This window comes from Heterocephalus glaber, unplaced genomic scaffold (genome assembly GCF_053883595.1).
Source record: "Heterocephalus glaber isolate CG9 unplaced genomic scaffold, H.glaber_assembly_v1.0 deba00001457, whole genome shotgun sequence".
NCBI lineage: Eukaryota > Metazoa > Chordata > Mammalia > Rodentia > Bathyergidae > Heterocephalus > Heterocephalus glaber.
In genome coordinates this window covers 46490870-46507220 of record NW_028258305.1, presented here as the reverse complement: position 1 = coordinate 46507220, position 16351 = coordinate 46490870, and the positions used below count along the sequence as shown (strand labels likewise).

At 38.4% G+C, this 16351-nt stretch overlaps 1 protein-coding gene across 2 annotated transcripts in view; it reads right to left on the bottom strand.

Moving 5' to 3' along the window:
• Positions 1-16351, bottom strand: part of Ldah (lipid droplet associated hydrolase) — a 112489-nt gene that overhangs the window by 24825 nt on the left and 71313 nt on the right. For both annotated transcript variants that reach the window (XM_004839069.4, XM_004839068.4), the window contains one exon: positions 4089-4323. In XM_004839069.4, coding sequence (XP_004839126.3) covers positions 4089-4323 — 235 coding nt within the window. The remainder of the gene's footprint in view (positions 1-4088; positions 4324-16351) is intronic.

Below are 16351 nucleotides of genomic sequence, written 5' to 3'. Positions count from 1 at the left end.
ACAATATGCTTAAGTAAATGCAAAGGAAGTGAAATTATCCTATGCATATTATCAAATCATAGTGAATGAAATTGGAAATCAACGGCAAAAGAAACCACAAAAACAAAAAAAAACAAAAAAAGAAACCACAAAAACTGCATGGATACATGGAAATTAAATAACACCCTCCTGAACAACCAATGGGTCACAGATGAAATTATACAGTTTCTACAACTAAATGATAATGCCAAGACAACACAATGGAACTTATGTAATGCAATAAAAGCAGTTGTATGAAGGAAATTTATAGCAGTGAATTTCCACATCAGAAAAATAGAGTGAGCTGAACCTAATTTTGAACCTCAAGCTTCTTGAAAAAGAAGAGCAAGTTAAACTCAAAGCACCTTTGAGGGAGGAAATTAAGATCACAGCAAAAATTAATGCAATTTAGTCTAAGAAAACAACACAAAGAATCAATGAATTGAAGAGTTGGTTCTTTGAAAGATTAAATAAAATTGATAATCCCTTAGCCAAATTTATTGAGAAAAGACTCAAATCCAAGCAATTAGGAATGAAAAGGATGAAATATTAACAGATCTTGTAGAAACACAGATCATCAATACCTAGTTCAAGAACCTCTACTCTAATAAGATGGAAAACACAGACAAAATGGACAGATTCCTAGATATATATGACAAAAGCTGAATCAAGAAGATGTAAAAATTCTAAATAACCCAATATCAGTCAATGAAACTGAAGAAGTAATCAAAAAACTAACAACAAAGAAAAGCTCAAGTCCCAATAAATTTACTGCTGAATAATTCTACAGAAATTTAGAGAAGATCTAATACTACTACTACTCCTCAAACTCTTTAATGAAATTGAAAAGGAAATAATACTCCCAAATTCATTCCTGGAAGCAAGCATTACCCTGATACCAAAACCAAAGAAATGAACCAACCAAAAAAGAAACTACAAGACAATCTGCCTAATGAACACAGATGCAAAAATCCTCAGTTAGAGTGGGCTGGGGATTTAGCTCAGTGGTGCCACTGCTTTCCTTGCAAGCACAAGGTCCCAAGTTCAATCCCTGGTACAAAAAAAAAAAAAAAATCCTCAGTAAGATACTGGTAAATAGAATGCAGCAAATCATCAAGAAGATTATACACCATAACCAAGTAGGATTCATCCCAGGAATTAAGGGATGGTTCAACATATGCAAATCACTAAATGTAATACACCACATTAACAGAACCAAGGACAAAAACCATATGATCATCTTAACAGATGCAGAAAGAGCATTTGACAAAGTCCAACACCATTCATGGTAAAAATTCTAAAGAAAACTGGAAGAGAAGGTCTTTATCTCAATCTGATAAAAGTCATCTATGAGAAAACCTACAGTTAACATCATAGTAAATGGTCAAAAATAGAAAGCTTTCACTCTAATACTAGAAACAAGACAAAGATGCCCACTATTTACATTCCTATTCAATATAGCTCTGGAAACAGCCAGAGCAATTCGAAAAGAGAAAGAAATGGAATAAGGATAAAAAAGGAAGTCAAATTATCATTATTTGTGGAAAAACTCCACCAAAAGACTCCTAGAATTAATAACCAAATTCAGTGGTGTAGTAGGATATAAAATCAACACTCAAAAATCAATAGCATTCCTGTATACAAATAACAAACTCACCGAGAGAGAAATTAGGAAAACAACACTTTTCACAATAGAATCAACTAAATGAAATACTTAGGAATCAACCTAACAAAGGAAACAAAAGACCTTTATACTGAAAACTACATTATTCTGAAAAAGGAGATCAAATACATTATGAGAAAACGGAAAGATATCCCTTGCTCTTGGGCAGGCAGAACCAATACAGTGAAAATAGCCATACTTCCAAAACTGTTATACAGATTTAATGCAATCCCAATCAAAATACCAATAGCATACCTCACACAACTACAGAAAAGTATCCTAAAATTTATTTGGAACCAGGAGACGTTTAGAATAGCAAAAGCAATTCTGGGCAACAAAGGCAAGTCAGGAGGCACCACAATCTGGGATTTGAAATTACATACACTACAAAGCTATCGTGACAAAAATAGCATGGTATTGGCCAATAAAAAGAAACAGACCCAAGGAACAATGGGACAGAATAGAAGATGCAGAAACAACTCCAAACATATTCAACTTATCTTTGAGAAAGGGCCCGAACACCTTCACTGGAAGACAGCCTCTTTAATAAATGATGCTGGGAAAACTGGTTTTCTACATGTCAAAGATTAAACCTAGACCCATATGTCTCACTAAACTAAAACTGAAATGGATCGAAGATCTAAATATTAAAATAGAAACAATCTGCTGGAAGAGAGAATAGGTAAAACTCTTGAAGACATAGGTGTAGTCAAAGACTTTATGAACAAAACCCTGATCACACAGGAAATATTACAAAGAATCAACAACTGGGATCACATCAAATTAAAAAGCTTTTGCACAGCAAAAGAAACCACCAACAGAGTGAAGAGACAGCCCACAGAATGAGAAAATTTTTTTACCAGCTATTCCTCAAAGGACTAATGTCTAGAATATACAAAGAATTCAAAAAAATCAGGCCCCCCAAATTTAAAGACCCAATCCAAAAATAGGCATCTGAAATGAATAGACATTTCTCAGATGAAGAAGTATAAATGGCAAATAAATATATAAAAAATGCTCAACATCACTGGTCACTCAAGAAATGCAAATTAAAACAACACAGATTCCATCTCATTCCAGAAAGAATGGCTATTTTCAAGAAAACAACCAATAACAATTGCTGGAGGAGCTATGGGGGAAAAGGAACCCTTCTCCACTGTTGGTGGGAGTGTAGACTGGTGCAACCACTCTGGAAATCAGTGTGGAGATTCCTCAAATTACTCAGCAATTCCCCTTCTTAGTACTTCCTTGAAACCACAGCAATATATGCACACTCATGTTTATAGCAGCATATTTGTAATAGCTAACTCTTGAAACAGCCCAAATGCCCATAAGCAGATGAGTGGATAAAGAAAATGTGGTCTTTATATACAATGGAGTACTATACTCCCACAAAGAAGGATAAACGAGAGATTTTTAGGTAAATGGATGGACCCTGAGAACATAAAGTGAAATAAATCAGATACACATTTAAATTGTTTCTCTGGTGTGAGAAACCCAAAGGGTAAATAAGGACCAAAACGGATGAGAGACATTAGGAAGTAGGAAGAACATGTTCAAATGGGAACAAGAGAAGGGGAAGGGGGAAGGGAAGGAAGGGAAAAGAAAAAAAGAAGAGAATAGAAAGAAAACATGGAAACAAAGCTTTTGTAAATGGGAGGGGAATCAGGGTTGAAGGGGGGGGTGAGGAATGGGGAAAAAAAGAAGAATCAACATATACTATGTATAGGTACAAATTCCCTATGATGAATATGATCATTATGTATATCAAAAATGTACCAATAAAAGTAATTAAAAATAAAAATACAGATTATATTTTAAACTTTTGGAGGCAAGTAGCAAAAACACTCCCTGTCACATTCAGGAAATATAATTGGCAAACTTCCCAGTATTAAAAGACATTACCATGATGATTATTTATTCCTTTTATAACTAAAACTTCCCTAAAAGCACTTAGAGGGAGAAGATAAAAACATAACTTCTGGAATAAGTTACAGCTCTACTAGAACATGGGCCTGGTTTCCTCAGCTTGTTTTGCCACTCCCTGAACAGGGCTCCCCTGGACTCCTCCAAGGGCCCTGTGTGTGCCGGGCCCCGTGTGCCGGGCCCTGCGTGTGCCGGGCCCTGCATATGCCTGACCCTGCGTGCAGATTGGCCCCTCACCGAGCTGTAGCCAGGGAAGAATCAGAAGCAGTGGCAAATGTAAAGTTCCATGGCAGCTTTCTACCTACTTTTAAGAACTCATCTCACCTCTTCTAGTACTCATTTTATTTATTTCTAGTTTTGAACTTGTGAGAGGAGAAAAACTCAACAAATAATTGATATAATTGCTTTTTTGCTATTCATTGATTGTCTAAGATTTATACTTCCTTATATAATAAATATATACCTTTAAAAATGTACCTACCGAGGCAGAACGGCTGTATCACATTCATCAGTGTTAACTCAGTCTTAAGATTTATCACTCGAAGGACAATGTTGATTAACCAGGACTTGACAATGTCAGGACACGGTGTAAGCAGTAAGTAGTCAGTAACATAGAGAGCGTATCGAAACCAGCACAAAAGTGGAGTGGCAATCCTGCCAGTGGGTGACTCAGCCATTCGCTCAATTGTCGGGAACAACAGAAAAGTGTGAATGACCTACAATAAAGGAAGAAATTCTGATGAGAACTTTTCTTCAGGGATAGCCTATTGCTTTATTATTTTTCTATACAGTAGTGACAAATGACTAGGTTTCAGAATATGTCTAGAGACCTACTCAGACTGAGAAGAATTACCAACCATGTATAGAGGGATATAATGACACCCCTTGAAACACTAGGGTTAATTTTCAGGGTGGGGAGGAATGACATTTCTAGATAACTCCTAGACTGTGTTAGCAATTCATAATTCCCTTGAAGGACTGCTGAAATTAGGAACTAATATACCATTTTAGCGGTTCTGTCAACCTGATTGACCAATGATGATATCTGAAGAAAACAGTCATATAAAAGTCTATTTCTACGCAGCAATTTTATTGATTATACTTGGAGAGTGTTCTTTAGAAAAGCTCTTCCATTCCTTCACGTTATCAGCCAAGCATAATCTTTAACAGAAACAAATATATAATATATAATAATGGATTGAACCTTAATAAAGTACAAGGCAGGTACCAGGGCGGCTGGGTATCTCTACTAATATGGGAAAATGTTTAAGGACAAGAATATCATCTCACCTTGATCCATCAGAATAATAAGAAATACATTTTAATAACTCTGCAGAAGAAAGAAGAGCATGTAAAAAGCTATTTTATGTCTACCATTATTTACTAATTATTTTCTGAAATTAATATATATATATACATACATATATAAATAATTTCTAAGGGGATCAGAAAAGTCAAAATAGCTAAACACAATCCCTTTTAAGAGAGTAATATAAATGCAACAGATCAAATTATTACAAGACCGCAGAACTTTTTTCTAAAACCGTATCTTAAATTGTTAAGTATAACACATATGGTAGGAAGTATGATTAAAAAATACAGTGAATATTTATTTTAAAATTTTTTTATTACAGTAAAAAACACCTTGTTGTTAATCTCTTTTAATATACTTTTTTGAAGGGCTGGGGATTTAGCTCAGTGGTGCCACCACCTGCCTCAAAAGCACAAGGTCATGAGTTGGATCCCCAGTACCACCCCCCCCCCAAATATATATGTGTGTGTGTGTGTGTGTGTGTGTATTTGCTTTTTTGAACACACTTCTTATCTCATCATCTTTGCCACTTTTTGAAGCAGCTCTGGAGTCCTCTTTCGTGTCTTTAGTTGTGCTGCTATGACTCAAAATGCTTCCCTTTCATGGTCATTATGACTTTGAGGAAGAGCCAGAAGTTGCATGGCGTCAGACCTGGTGAACAAGATGGATGAGGAAACACTGTCATGTTTTTATGACCTTGGCTTTCGGTTGAAGCACTCAGCAGTGGCATTCACTGTATATTAGAAAAGAACTTCCAAAACTGCTTCAGAAAGTGGCAAGAATGATAGGATAAGCGTGTTTGAGGCAAAGGGCAGTATTTTACAGGGGATTAATGGCAATGTGTCTTTTAGTGTAATATATTTAAAAAGTTTAAATATTCACTGTATATTTTGATCACACCTCATAAAGTACAGAAAATAGAAATGTATTAAATAACAATTATAAAACAAACACCTAGGTGTGCTAAATAGTGATTAGATTTCTTATTAGAGTTCTAGATTGGACCACTGATTGGTTTAACACAGTTTGGGTGTGGATGATGGACTTACTGAAAAGGGAAGACCCAATCTAGACGTGGGTAGCACCAACCAATGGGCTTGTGGCCTGGATGGAATAAAAAGGGAAAGAAGGAAATCTACTTTACTTTCTGCCTGCCATGCCATCCTGCCTTGCAACCAGACTATGGATTGAAACCTCTATAAACTGTGAGCTAAAAGAAATCTCTTCTCCTTTAACTTGTGGGTTGGATATTTTGTCCCAGCAATGAGAAAGTAACTAAGAGAGCGTCTGAAGGTAATCTCACAAATTGTGGAACCCCTATATGGCTGAGTCTTCTTGAATTCTTAACTTTCAGAGTTGGCCACTAGCAATTTGTCAAGTTCAGTTCAGCTTTTCCTGCCGTGGCACTGATTTCTCAAGAATTTTTCCTCTGGTAGGCATGATGCCCTGTATTTCCTTGTCCACCTCTCTAATCTCTGGGGACAGTGGTTTGCCTTGAGTCCTCTCATCTCTAACTGACCCAGGAAAAGTTGCCATTTCTTTTTCCCAGCCTGGCTTTTTACTTGTGAGGATGAAGTGGCAACATCCAAGCTCCTTCACCTGTGGAACTGGAAACCAGAAGGCCTGTTAGCATTTCCGTATGTGTCTCCTGGTGAGTGTGCACATCTACTTCTGCTGGGTGTATCACCTCAAAGCAGAATATTGGGTCCTGTGGTATTCAGAATGCTCAGCTTAGATAATTCCAAGCAGTTTTCCCAAGTAGTTGTACCAATTTAACCCTCCACCACAGCAGATGTACAAGATATACAAAGATTTCAATTTCTCCACATCCTTCCAACACTTATTCACCTTTTGCTTTTTAAAACAATCACCCTGATGTGAGTTAGGTGACATATTATTGTGGTTTAGATTTGTATGTCCCTGATGATTAGTGGTGTTGAGCATCTTTTCATACACCTGTAGGCCATTTCTATGTCTTCTTTGAAGAAATGACTATTTAAATTCTTTGCCCATTTTTAAACTGGTTTCAGTCTTTTATGGTTATTGTTTCTTTGTGTCCTAAGAAATTCTTCTTTAACCCCAAATCATGAAGATGTTATTTTTTCACTGAAAAAGTCTTTTTATAAATCACATAATGCTACCTCTTATCTTTTCTACAATGTAAGTTTAAGCCTCTGGCTGGGTTCAGCTTCAGCTGCACGTCTGTTCTTTTGACATCAGATATCAGTGATTTGCTTTATCCTTTCTTTTGTGCACTTATACTACTCTTTCTGAATGTATGAAATGCACTTTTCCTGGCAGGCCTGAGAGTAAAGGTGGGTTTTATCTCTTTTCTGTCCACTATATGGATAGACCTGTTTCATAATAACCTGTCTGATGGCACTATCTGTATTTCAAAGTTGACCAGTTGTCACCTATAATACTCCTCTGAGAGTGAAAACTGTGGGGGACTTTTTCTTTCCAGTCATATCTTCTTGTTTTCCTTCACCATATACCTCAGCCAAGTGCTCAGTCATTTCCTTTAGACTTCCTTCTCTCTCAATAATAACTGAAATAGTTTAGCCATTTCTTTTTTGGTCATAGTAACTGACCTCCACTGGAGCTCCTCTTCTGTCACACAATATATTTTCTAATACATGCATGTATTACCTTGATCGTGAATAGAAAACCTTCTTTGGGAGGAGGGAGCAAAAGCTTTTTCAAATAACTTAATAATATTGGATTGGTAATAATACATTGCAAATGCTTCTTCTGTGATTTTCAAATGAATGCCGAGTTTCAGCCAGGATATGAATGTGAGATTCTGCTCTGGCCTCTTCTCAAGAACAAAGGGAGGAGGTGGTGCAGGATGGATTAGACGATGCTTACTGAAGAATGTATGCTGCATTCATGGGTACTTGTGATGCAGCTATCACGGGCTCCAGAGTGTCAGGGGTGATATGTTCCAGAATCTTCAGGCCAGAGCCAGGTACCTGCACTGCCATGGGCTTATGCAAAGATCACATACCAAGATCCACAGGAAGATGCAGGTCTCTGTGGAGTCTGGACAAGAAAAATCAACAAAGGAGTCACCTTCTCTGGATGCCTCTTTCAGTGTGAACGCCAACTCAGTTCATTTAGACAAAAGGATTGAGATCAGCTCTGGAATGCCAGCACTATCCTGATGTTTGGTCATCTTTTTCTTCTCTTAGCATACAAAGGAATACAACATTCCTAATCCAGCAGTAGGCACTATGATATAGAGGGCAAGCAGAGTACATGGCACAATCATCATAACTACAGTTATCTTTGGATGCAGGAAGCGTGGGCATGAACCTAATAGCTTTTCAATGTCCCCAGACCTCTGAACAGATACCTTTCTACTGTCAATGTACAGGGCGTATGCCACTACTTCCTCTTAGCTTTTGTCCAAACATTTTTGTTGTGGTTGTTAAAGGACTGGTATTCATGGCTCAAATTCCAATGTGATTGTTATGACTTTTAGAGATGTAGCACATGCCCTTTAGGTGGGTAAAAGTGAGGAAGTCTAACAATACCAGACACTGAAGAAGGTATGGACCAAGAGGAAGTCATATAGCATTTATAAAGCATTATACTTCATTTGTTTCTGAAAGTGCAGTCACCTTAGTGGGTATCTGGAGTTCACAGAGAAAGTAAGTTTTTATTTCACTATCTAATGTTAACAGTAGGATTTAGGGATCTGATGCCAAATAGCATGCTTCAACAGTCTAAAAGGTAGAAATAATGAAAAATCTTTCTGTAGTTCGAGTGGCACCACAATCATTAATGTTCTACTTCAAATTCTACTTTTTAGGTCATTCTGATATTATGAGTCTTTTGATTCTTCAAAGTGCTACACATGTTCTGCTGGACTTAACACGACTAAACAGATTTCAAGCAGAGGTGGAGTCATGCAAGGCAGCAGCTGGTACTGAGAAAGGAAGGGCTTCTCCTGCCCTGCCGAAGCCTCCCAGGTGAAGGGCTAAAGAGCTACCTCACCAGCCCATAAGAAAGAGTTCTCCCTCTACACTGAGGAGCAGGTTTGTTGGTAGCAGTAAGGTGGCAAAAAAGACAATGATGAAGAAGCTGATTTCTCAGCTTTGGCTGGGTCCTAGTTTGTCAGTCCTTAGAGCTGTAGGAACGAGACGTGATGTGGAAGCCAGACAGATCAGACAGATCAGCCCGATCACAGTTGCTGCAGGCTCCTGGGCAGTCAATATTCTTTAGTAATATCTCAAAAGGTGGATGGTTTTTGCTATGGCTTGTATGTAGGTGTCCTCCTAAAGCCTCATGTGGTCACAGGTGGTGATTTTTGGAGGTGGCTGGATCTGGGGTTTGTGGTGCTGGGATCAAAGACATGATGCTGGCATTGATTCACAGTGCGATGCTGGGACTCAGGGTGCGAGTGCTATCTACCCTAAGGGCAGCAGCCTGGGAAACATATAAGGGACAGGAAGAGCTGTGACTGTGGCTTATCACTTGTCACTTGCTGGCTACCATTTTGCCTATCCTGCTTTGCCATGGACTGTTTCTCCTCTGCAGTGCCTGTCAGCCATGCCACCCTGTAGCTGACTATGGACTGAAACCTCTAGAAACTGTGAGCCAAATAAACTTTTCCTCCTTTAACTTTGGGTGTTGGATATTTTGTCTCAGCAACAAGAAAAGTAACTAAGGCAGTTTCTTCTTTCACATTTAGGTCCATCATCTACCTGAAATGGATTTCCATATATGGTGTAAAATATGGGTCTAATTTAATTTTTTTCCATATAGAAATCCAATTGGCCCAAGTACAACTAAATGCAAAGGCTGCCCTTTGCGTTTAAGTGAAACTTTGTCTGTTGTAAATCCTGAGGAAGTGTTAAGGCTTTCTACTCTGTCCCACTGGCTTACTCCATACCAAGATATGACATCTTATTTACTAAAGCTTTATAATATATTTTGATGTTTGGTAGGGTAAGTTAAACTCATCTTCTTGCTCTTCAAGAATACCTTGGATTATTTTTGGCTCTCTGCATTTGTGTAAACAGTTTGGAATTGGCTATCCAAGTTCCATAAAAATCTTGATGAAATTCTGAGAGACTGTACTAAATTTAGTAATATCTTTATTTTTATTTTAAACAATTTTATTAGTACATGTTTTCAGTATATGCAGTTTGCAATCATCTTGGGGAGTGGATACATGTACATACTGCAGAGAGTTTCTTTTTTTAACCCTCTTTCCCTTCTTATTCTCTAATTCCCCTATCCTGATTTTCATTTTTTTGGTACCGGGGATCAAACTCGGGTCCTTGCACTTCCTGATTTTCATTTTAATTGATATTATTAATCTTAGCTCATGTTACAGCATGTAATGTTTACATTCACTGAGGTTAGTAGGTTCCTGTACATGGCATATCTTTATTAGTAATATCCTTACAAAACTGAGTTCTCTAGTCTAGGATCATGGGGTAGTTCTCCCTTTACTATAAATCTTTAATGTCTCTAAACATTTTATAATTTTTATAGTCATCCTGCATTACTTTAGTTGGATTATTAGGTATTTACAATTTTTTACATTATTGTAAAGGCTACTTTAAAAACTTAATTTCTAAATGGTCGTTGCTGATATATACAAATGATATTTGCATGGTGAATTTGTGCCCAGTACACTCAGTAAATCTCTTACTAGTTCTAATTACATGTCTGTAGATGCCACTGGATTTTTTAAGTACACATTCATATCATCCACAAATAACAACAGTGTTGTTTCTTCCTTTAAAAATACTTGTATCTTTTATTTCATTTTCTTAATGAATTGGCCTAATTCTTAAGATGCTGAAAAGGAGTAATTCTTGCTTCCAACCTCAAAGGAAAAATTTTTACTGTCATTGCTTGTATCAGTTAGTAAAATAAAATGTGTGAAGGTTCTCTAGAGGTGGATCTTATCAGATTAGGAGAAAAAACTCCTCTATTCCCAGTTTGGTAATTGTTTTCTGAAATCATAAATGGACACTGGCATTTTATCAAATGCCTTTTCTACGTATATAGGGATGATTATGTGGTTTCCTACTTTATTAATTTGGTAAACTATCATATTGATTTTCTATGTGAAACTAACCTTCCATTCTTGAGATAAACATACTTTGGTTATAGCACATATCTTCTGATGTTACTACATTTGATTTCCTAATATTTTATGTAAGATTTCTGTATGTTGATGAGTAAACCTAGTTTATACTTTCTTTACCTGTATTAGTTTTTCTAGGTTTGAATATAAAGATTTTGCAAGTTAAAAAAAAACCCAGTTAGAAAGCATGGCCTTTCTAATGACCTAGATTTAGTAAGATAACGGAATTATTTATTGTCTGAATATTTGGTAGAAATTACCAATGAAGCTAACTGGGAGCACGCCTGTAATACCAGCACTTGGGAGGCTGAGGCAGGAGGCTCACCACAAGTTTGAAGCCAGCCTGGGTTACAAGGTGAGTTCAAGGCCAGCCTGAATTACATAGTGAGATCCTTTCTCAAACAAAAAACAAAACAAAACAAAATCAAGAACAAAAATAAAATTCATGAAAAGAAAGTAAAGAGGACACAATTAAGAGGAAAGATGGTTGATGTTCATGAATTGGAAGAACAGTATTAATATAGTCATACTTCCTAAAGCAATCTATAGATTCAACACAAACCCTATAAAAATTCTAGTGACATTTTCCCCAGATAGAGAAAATAACCATACAATGCATATAGAACCACAAAAGACACCGAATAGCCAAAACAATCTTTTTTTTTTTTGGTACCGGGGATCGAACTCGGGTCCTTGCGGTTGCGCAGCAGGGGCGAAACCACTGAGCTAAATCCCCAGCCCCATAGCCCAAACAATCTTGAACAAAAAGAACAAAGCTGGAGGTATATTACCCAACCTCAAAAGTATGCTCCACAGCTGGGGTTTAGCTCACTGGTAAAGTGCTTGCCCAGTGTGCTCAAGGTCCTGGGTTCAATCCCTGGCAGTACAAAAAATAGAGCTAAAGTAACGCCACGATGCTGCAATAATCATTACAGCATGACACCAGCATAGAAACAGACCAACAGAACCAAGTAGAAAATCTTCTACATAGTTATAGTCAAGGGTGTCACAAACACACGACGGGTAAAGGGCAGTCTCCTCAGTCAGTGCTACTGGGACAACTGGACACCCACACGTAGGAGAATAAAATTAAAGCTTTACCTTATATACAAAAATAAAATGGATTAAAGACACAAATGTAGGACTTAAAGCCTAAACTCTTACAAGAAAAGATAGCGGAAAAGTTCCATGAAATTGATATATTCCAAAGTACAGGCAACAAAAGCAAAATAGACAAATAGGACTGCACAGCCAAGGAAGTAACAACAGTGTGAAGAGACAACCTACTGAATGTGAGAAAATGTCTGCAAACCATACACTGGTAAGGGGTTAATATCCAAAATATATAAGGAATTCAAACAACTCAATAGCAAGAAAACAAATAAGGTGGCTAAAATATGGGCAAAGGACAAGAATAGTCATTGATCAAAATAGGCATATGAATGGCAACAGGTATATAAGATGCTCAGCATTCTTAATAAGTGAAATACAAATTAAACCACAATGAGCTATCACTTCACACCTGTTAGAATGGCTTTTAACAAAAAGGTGAATGTTGAGTGCTGCCTAGAATGTAGAGAAAACAGTTTGCATTTATACACAAGAAAATATTCAAAACTAGAACTCTTAGACACAATCAAATTCTTTATTAGGAAAGTAAAACTAAATTCTATCCTATTGTACACTGTTTATGAACACAGAGAAATATGCTAAAACATACTACAAACATTTTAAGTGACAAAGCCAGAAGTAAATGTTCTTATCCCCCCCACTGGCAAATCTACAGTGCAATCAATAAATGAAAATGATCTGTTTCAGAGAAGTCTGATCATTTACTTTTATACAGTACAGGAATTACTCAAGTGATTTTCAAATGTACCCTCTTCAAAATGAGCAAGTTCCTATGTTTATTAAAATTCTCAAAGATTTAGAGACTATAAATGGTTAATTCAGTTACTGTCAAACTAAAAAATGTACACAGAGTCCATATTACTTACATAACCCACAGTACATAAGGAACTTTAGACTGATCAAATCAGCTGGTAGAAACAGGAAACAATCCATTACTTTCATAAATGATCCTTTACCGTGACCCATGTTAAACAAAATTGCACACAAGAAAACTAAACATACATGAGCAACCACAGGGTAATATTTGGTTGATCTATATCAATAACAAATTGAGAATTCAAGTGCACTCTGAAATCATGGGAATGGACCAAAATAAGAAGGAAGTTATAAATAAGAATGCCTCACTGCCTTGCAAAAATATAACAAGATCAAAGACTGTTTATCACAATACTTGGTGAGAACTGGTTTTCCTCTTTTGCCATTAGAGAACAACAGGTATGTTATCTGTTAGATGAAACTTATACTTTTTCTAAGTATCATAATGTTGATTTCCATGAAATTTATAGTCCAAATTTGGTTAGATAAGTCACCTTAATAAGAATTTTCATTCTTCATACATAAACCTACTAGCAAAACAAAACAAAAAACCCCAAAACCAAACCAAACCAAACAACACGACACCCAGGCCAGTGAAGTATACTGAATTTAATAATACAGCTGTGCAGGGAAGGTTTCCAAATCTGTGTATATAAAACATCTTATGTTACTGTCTCATTAAAGAAAGAACTTCTAGGATGGCCAATTCCTTAATGATGGTATGTTTTACAGTTTAGATCTAAAGTGTGCTCTGAAGTCTCACATGCAGAAGTGGGCCCGGTCAGTGGGTTGGGCTGCTACAGGCAGGACACAGAAGGGCGGGTGTCTCCTCCTTGGCTCTTCCCTTCTTCTGTGCCACCTTGCGTTCATGAGGTGAGCAGTTATCTTCCACAGGCCCTCCCACCATGTCTCGGAGCCCGGCAACCATGAACTATACCCACTGGATGCTGTGAGCCCAAATAAACCTCTCCTCTTTTAAGTTGTGGATATCAGTACTTTGTCCCAGCAATGTGATAGTGACTAATACAGAAAACTGATACTGAGAGTGGGGTCACTGCTGTGACTGTATCTGACTGGTTTAGCAGCCTTTGGAATTGGCTTGTAGAAGTGGTCAGGAGATGCCGGCCAGGGAAGACTTAGAATGCTGTCAGCCAAGCTTGGTGGGTGATTCTGGTTGGAGGTCAGAAGACCAGAATACTGATAGGAATGCAGACAAGGGGCTGGGAATGTAGCTCAGTGGTAGAGCATCTGCCTGGAATGCAGACAGTGAAGGTTAGGCTCTGGAGGTTTCAGTTAGGAACAAGGACCCATCGGCAGCTGGACTAGAGGCCATGAGTGTTACACTGGCCGAAAATTTGTCTTCATTTTGCCCATGTCCTGAGATTTTGCAGGATACTAAGATTAAGGACAGTGGGGTAATTTACGTGGCAAAGAAACTTCAGGTCAGGTCAACATTTAGGCTGTGGCAGAGGTACTGCTGGCTTCCTTTAGCCATTTACAGTGAGAATCAGGACCAAAAATCAGAGCTGAGTAATCTGAAAATTTTGCTGGTGGCCAGAAAGGAACCACTTGTAAAGTTGAGGTTAAGGAAAGCTCAGCTGCTGAAAAACTTAGCATTAAAAAGAAACCAAGTACTTTGCATCAGGATGATAGGAAAAATGGCTTGAAGTCCTCCCAAGCATCAATAAGGCTTCACTCATCACAGGTGAAAGGTGCAAAAGTATAATAAACCTTTCGTTTGAGAAAATACCCGGTGTGCCCTGCTTGAGAAGGGCCACCTAATTGGTTTTCCAGGATTCATTCTACTGTGCTCAGCCACTCAGGTATTCAGAGGTTACTGCAGCCATGGTCCATGGGGGCCAAGATACTGCTTGAGCTGGCAGCAAACGTTGACACCATGTGGTGCTGGTTTTACAGGCATGCAGAATGCAGAGTTATTTGGCCATGGAGACTGCCACCCAGATTTCAAAGGGAAGCCTGGGAAGCCAGACAAGGAGCCTGAGAGGGCAGCATGTGAAGGTGTGAGAGTGAAGGTGAAGGTGCCAGGGAGACTCCATGAAGGTGCAGATGCCAGGAACGTGGAAAATCTGCTGAGGAAAGCTGCAGGCAGTGAATAGAGCCAGCCCAAAAGAGAGATGCCATGTGGATGGCGACCAGCAGTGTCACAGGGGTGGGGCTGCCCAACTCCTTTAGAGTTCACATTGTACCACAGTCTGCCCTGGGTGCTGAACACACCCCGGGAGCTTCAGGATTTAATATTTGCCCTCTGCATTTGGTCTTGCTTTGACACTATTTCTTTCTATTCCCATTTCTCCCATTTGGAAAAGGAATATTCCCCTGTGCCACTGCATGTTGGAAGTATTTAACTGTGTTTTCAATTTTTACAGGGGCTCACAGCTAAGAACATGCCTTGAGTCTCAGAGGAGACTCTGGACTTGGACTTTTCAGCAACGCTGGAACTATTAAGATTTGAGCACCACTTAGAGATGGACTAAACGCATTTTGCATAATGAGATGGACATGAGTCTTTTGGGAGTCAGAGGCAGAATGTAACGGTTTAGATCCAAAATGTTCCCCAAAAGTCTTTCATTTGGGGTCTGGTCAGAAAGAGTCACTGACGGCATGACTTGGAAGGGTATATTTTTGTTTCCAGCTCATCCCTTCTCTCACTGCTTCCTGCAGCCATGTGGTAAGCAACTTTCCACTATGTGGCTCTTCCATCGTGCCTTAGAGCTTAGCCAACCATGGACTAAACCCACTGAAAACTATGAGCCCAAATAAACTTCTCCTCCTTTAAATGGTAGGTATCAGGTGTTTTGTTTCAGGAATGGGAAAGTGACTAATAAATGTCAACTTGAATGGACTAAGAAACACGTAGATTAGTAAAATACAGGTCTGGGCAAGTCTCTGGATTACTGACATGTAGGACAGCAAACTGAGGTGGGGGAAGACCCATTCCAGATGTAGATGGCATCAATCAATAGGCTCGTAGCCTGGACAGAATAACAAAGGGGAAACAGAAGGAAGCGTGTTCTTTATTGAAGAGCTCTAGTCTTGCAGTTGCCTTGGACACAGGTTTCCGGTTTCTTCAGCCTTCCAAAGCAGACCTGCACCAGCAACCTTCTAGTGAGCTTCTAGGCCTCTGGCCTTGGACTGGCACTGCTATCTTGGCCCTGCCTGCTCTGTGGCTTCCCGCTTCTTGGACTGGGCAGCTGCTAGATTTTTTGGGTCTCTGGGGTACAAACAGTCACTGTGGCCTCTCCTGCCTCTATCCTGCAAGCCTAGTAAGTCCCCTTGCATAATTACACAAATATTTTCTATTGATTCTGTCACTGTAGAGAACCCTAACTAATACAATAATAAAGAACAGTCATGTTTT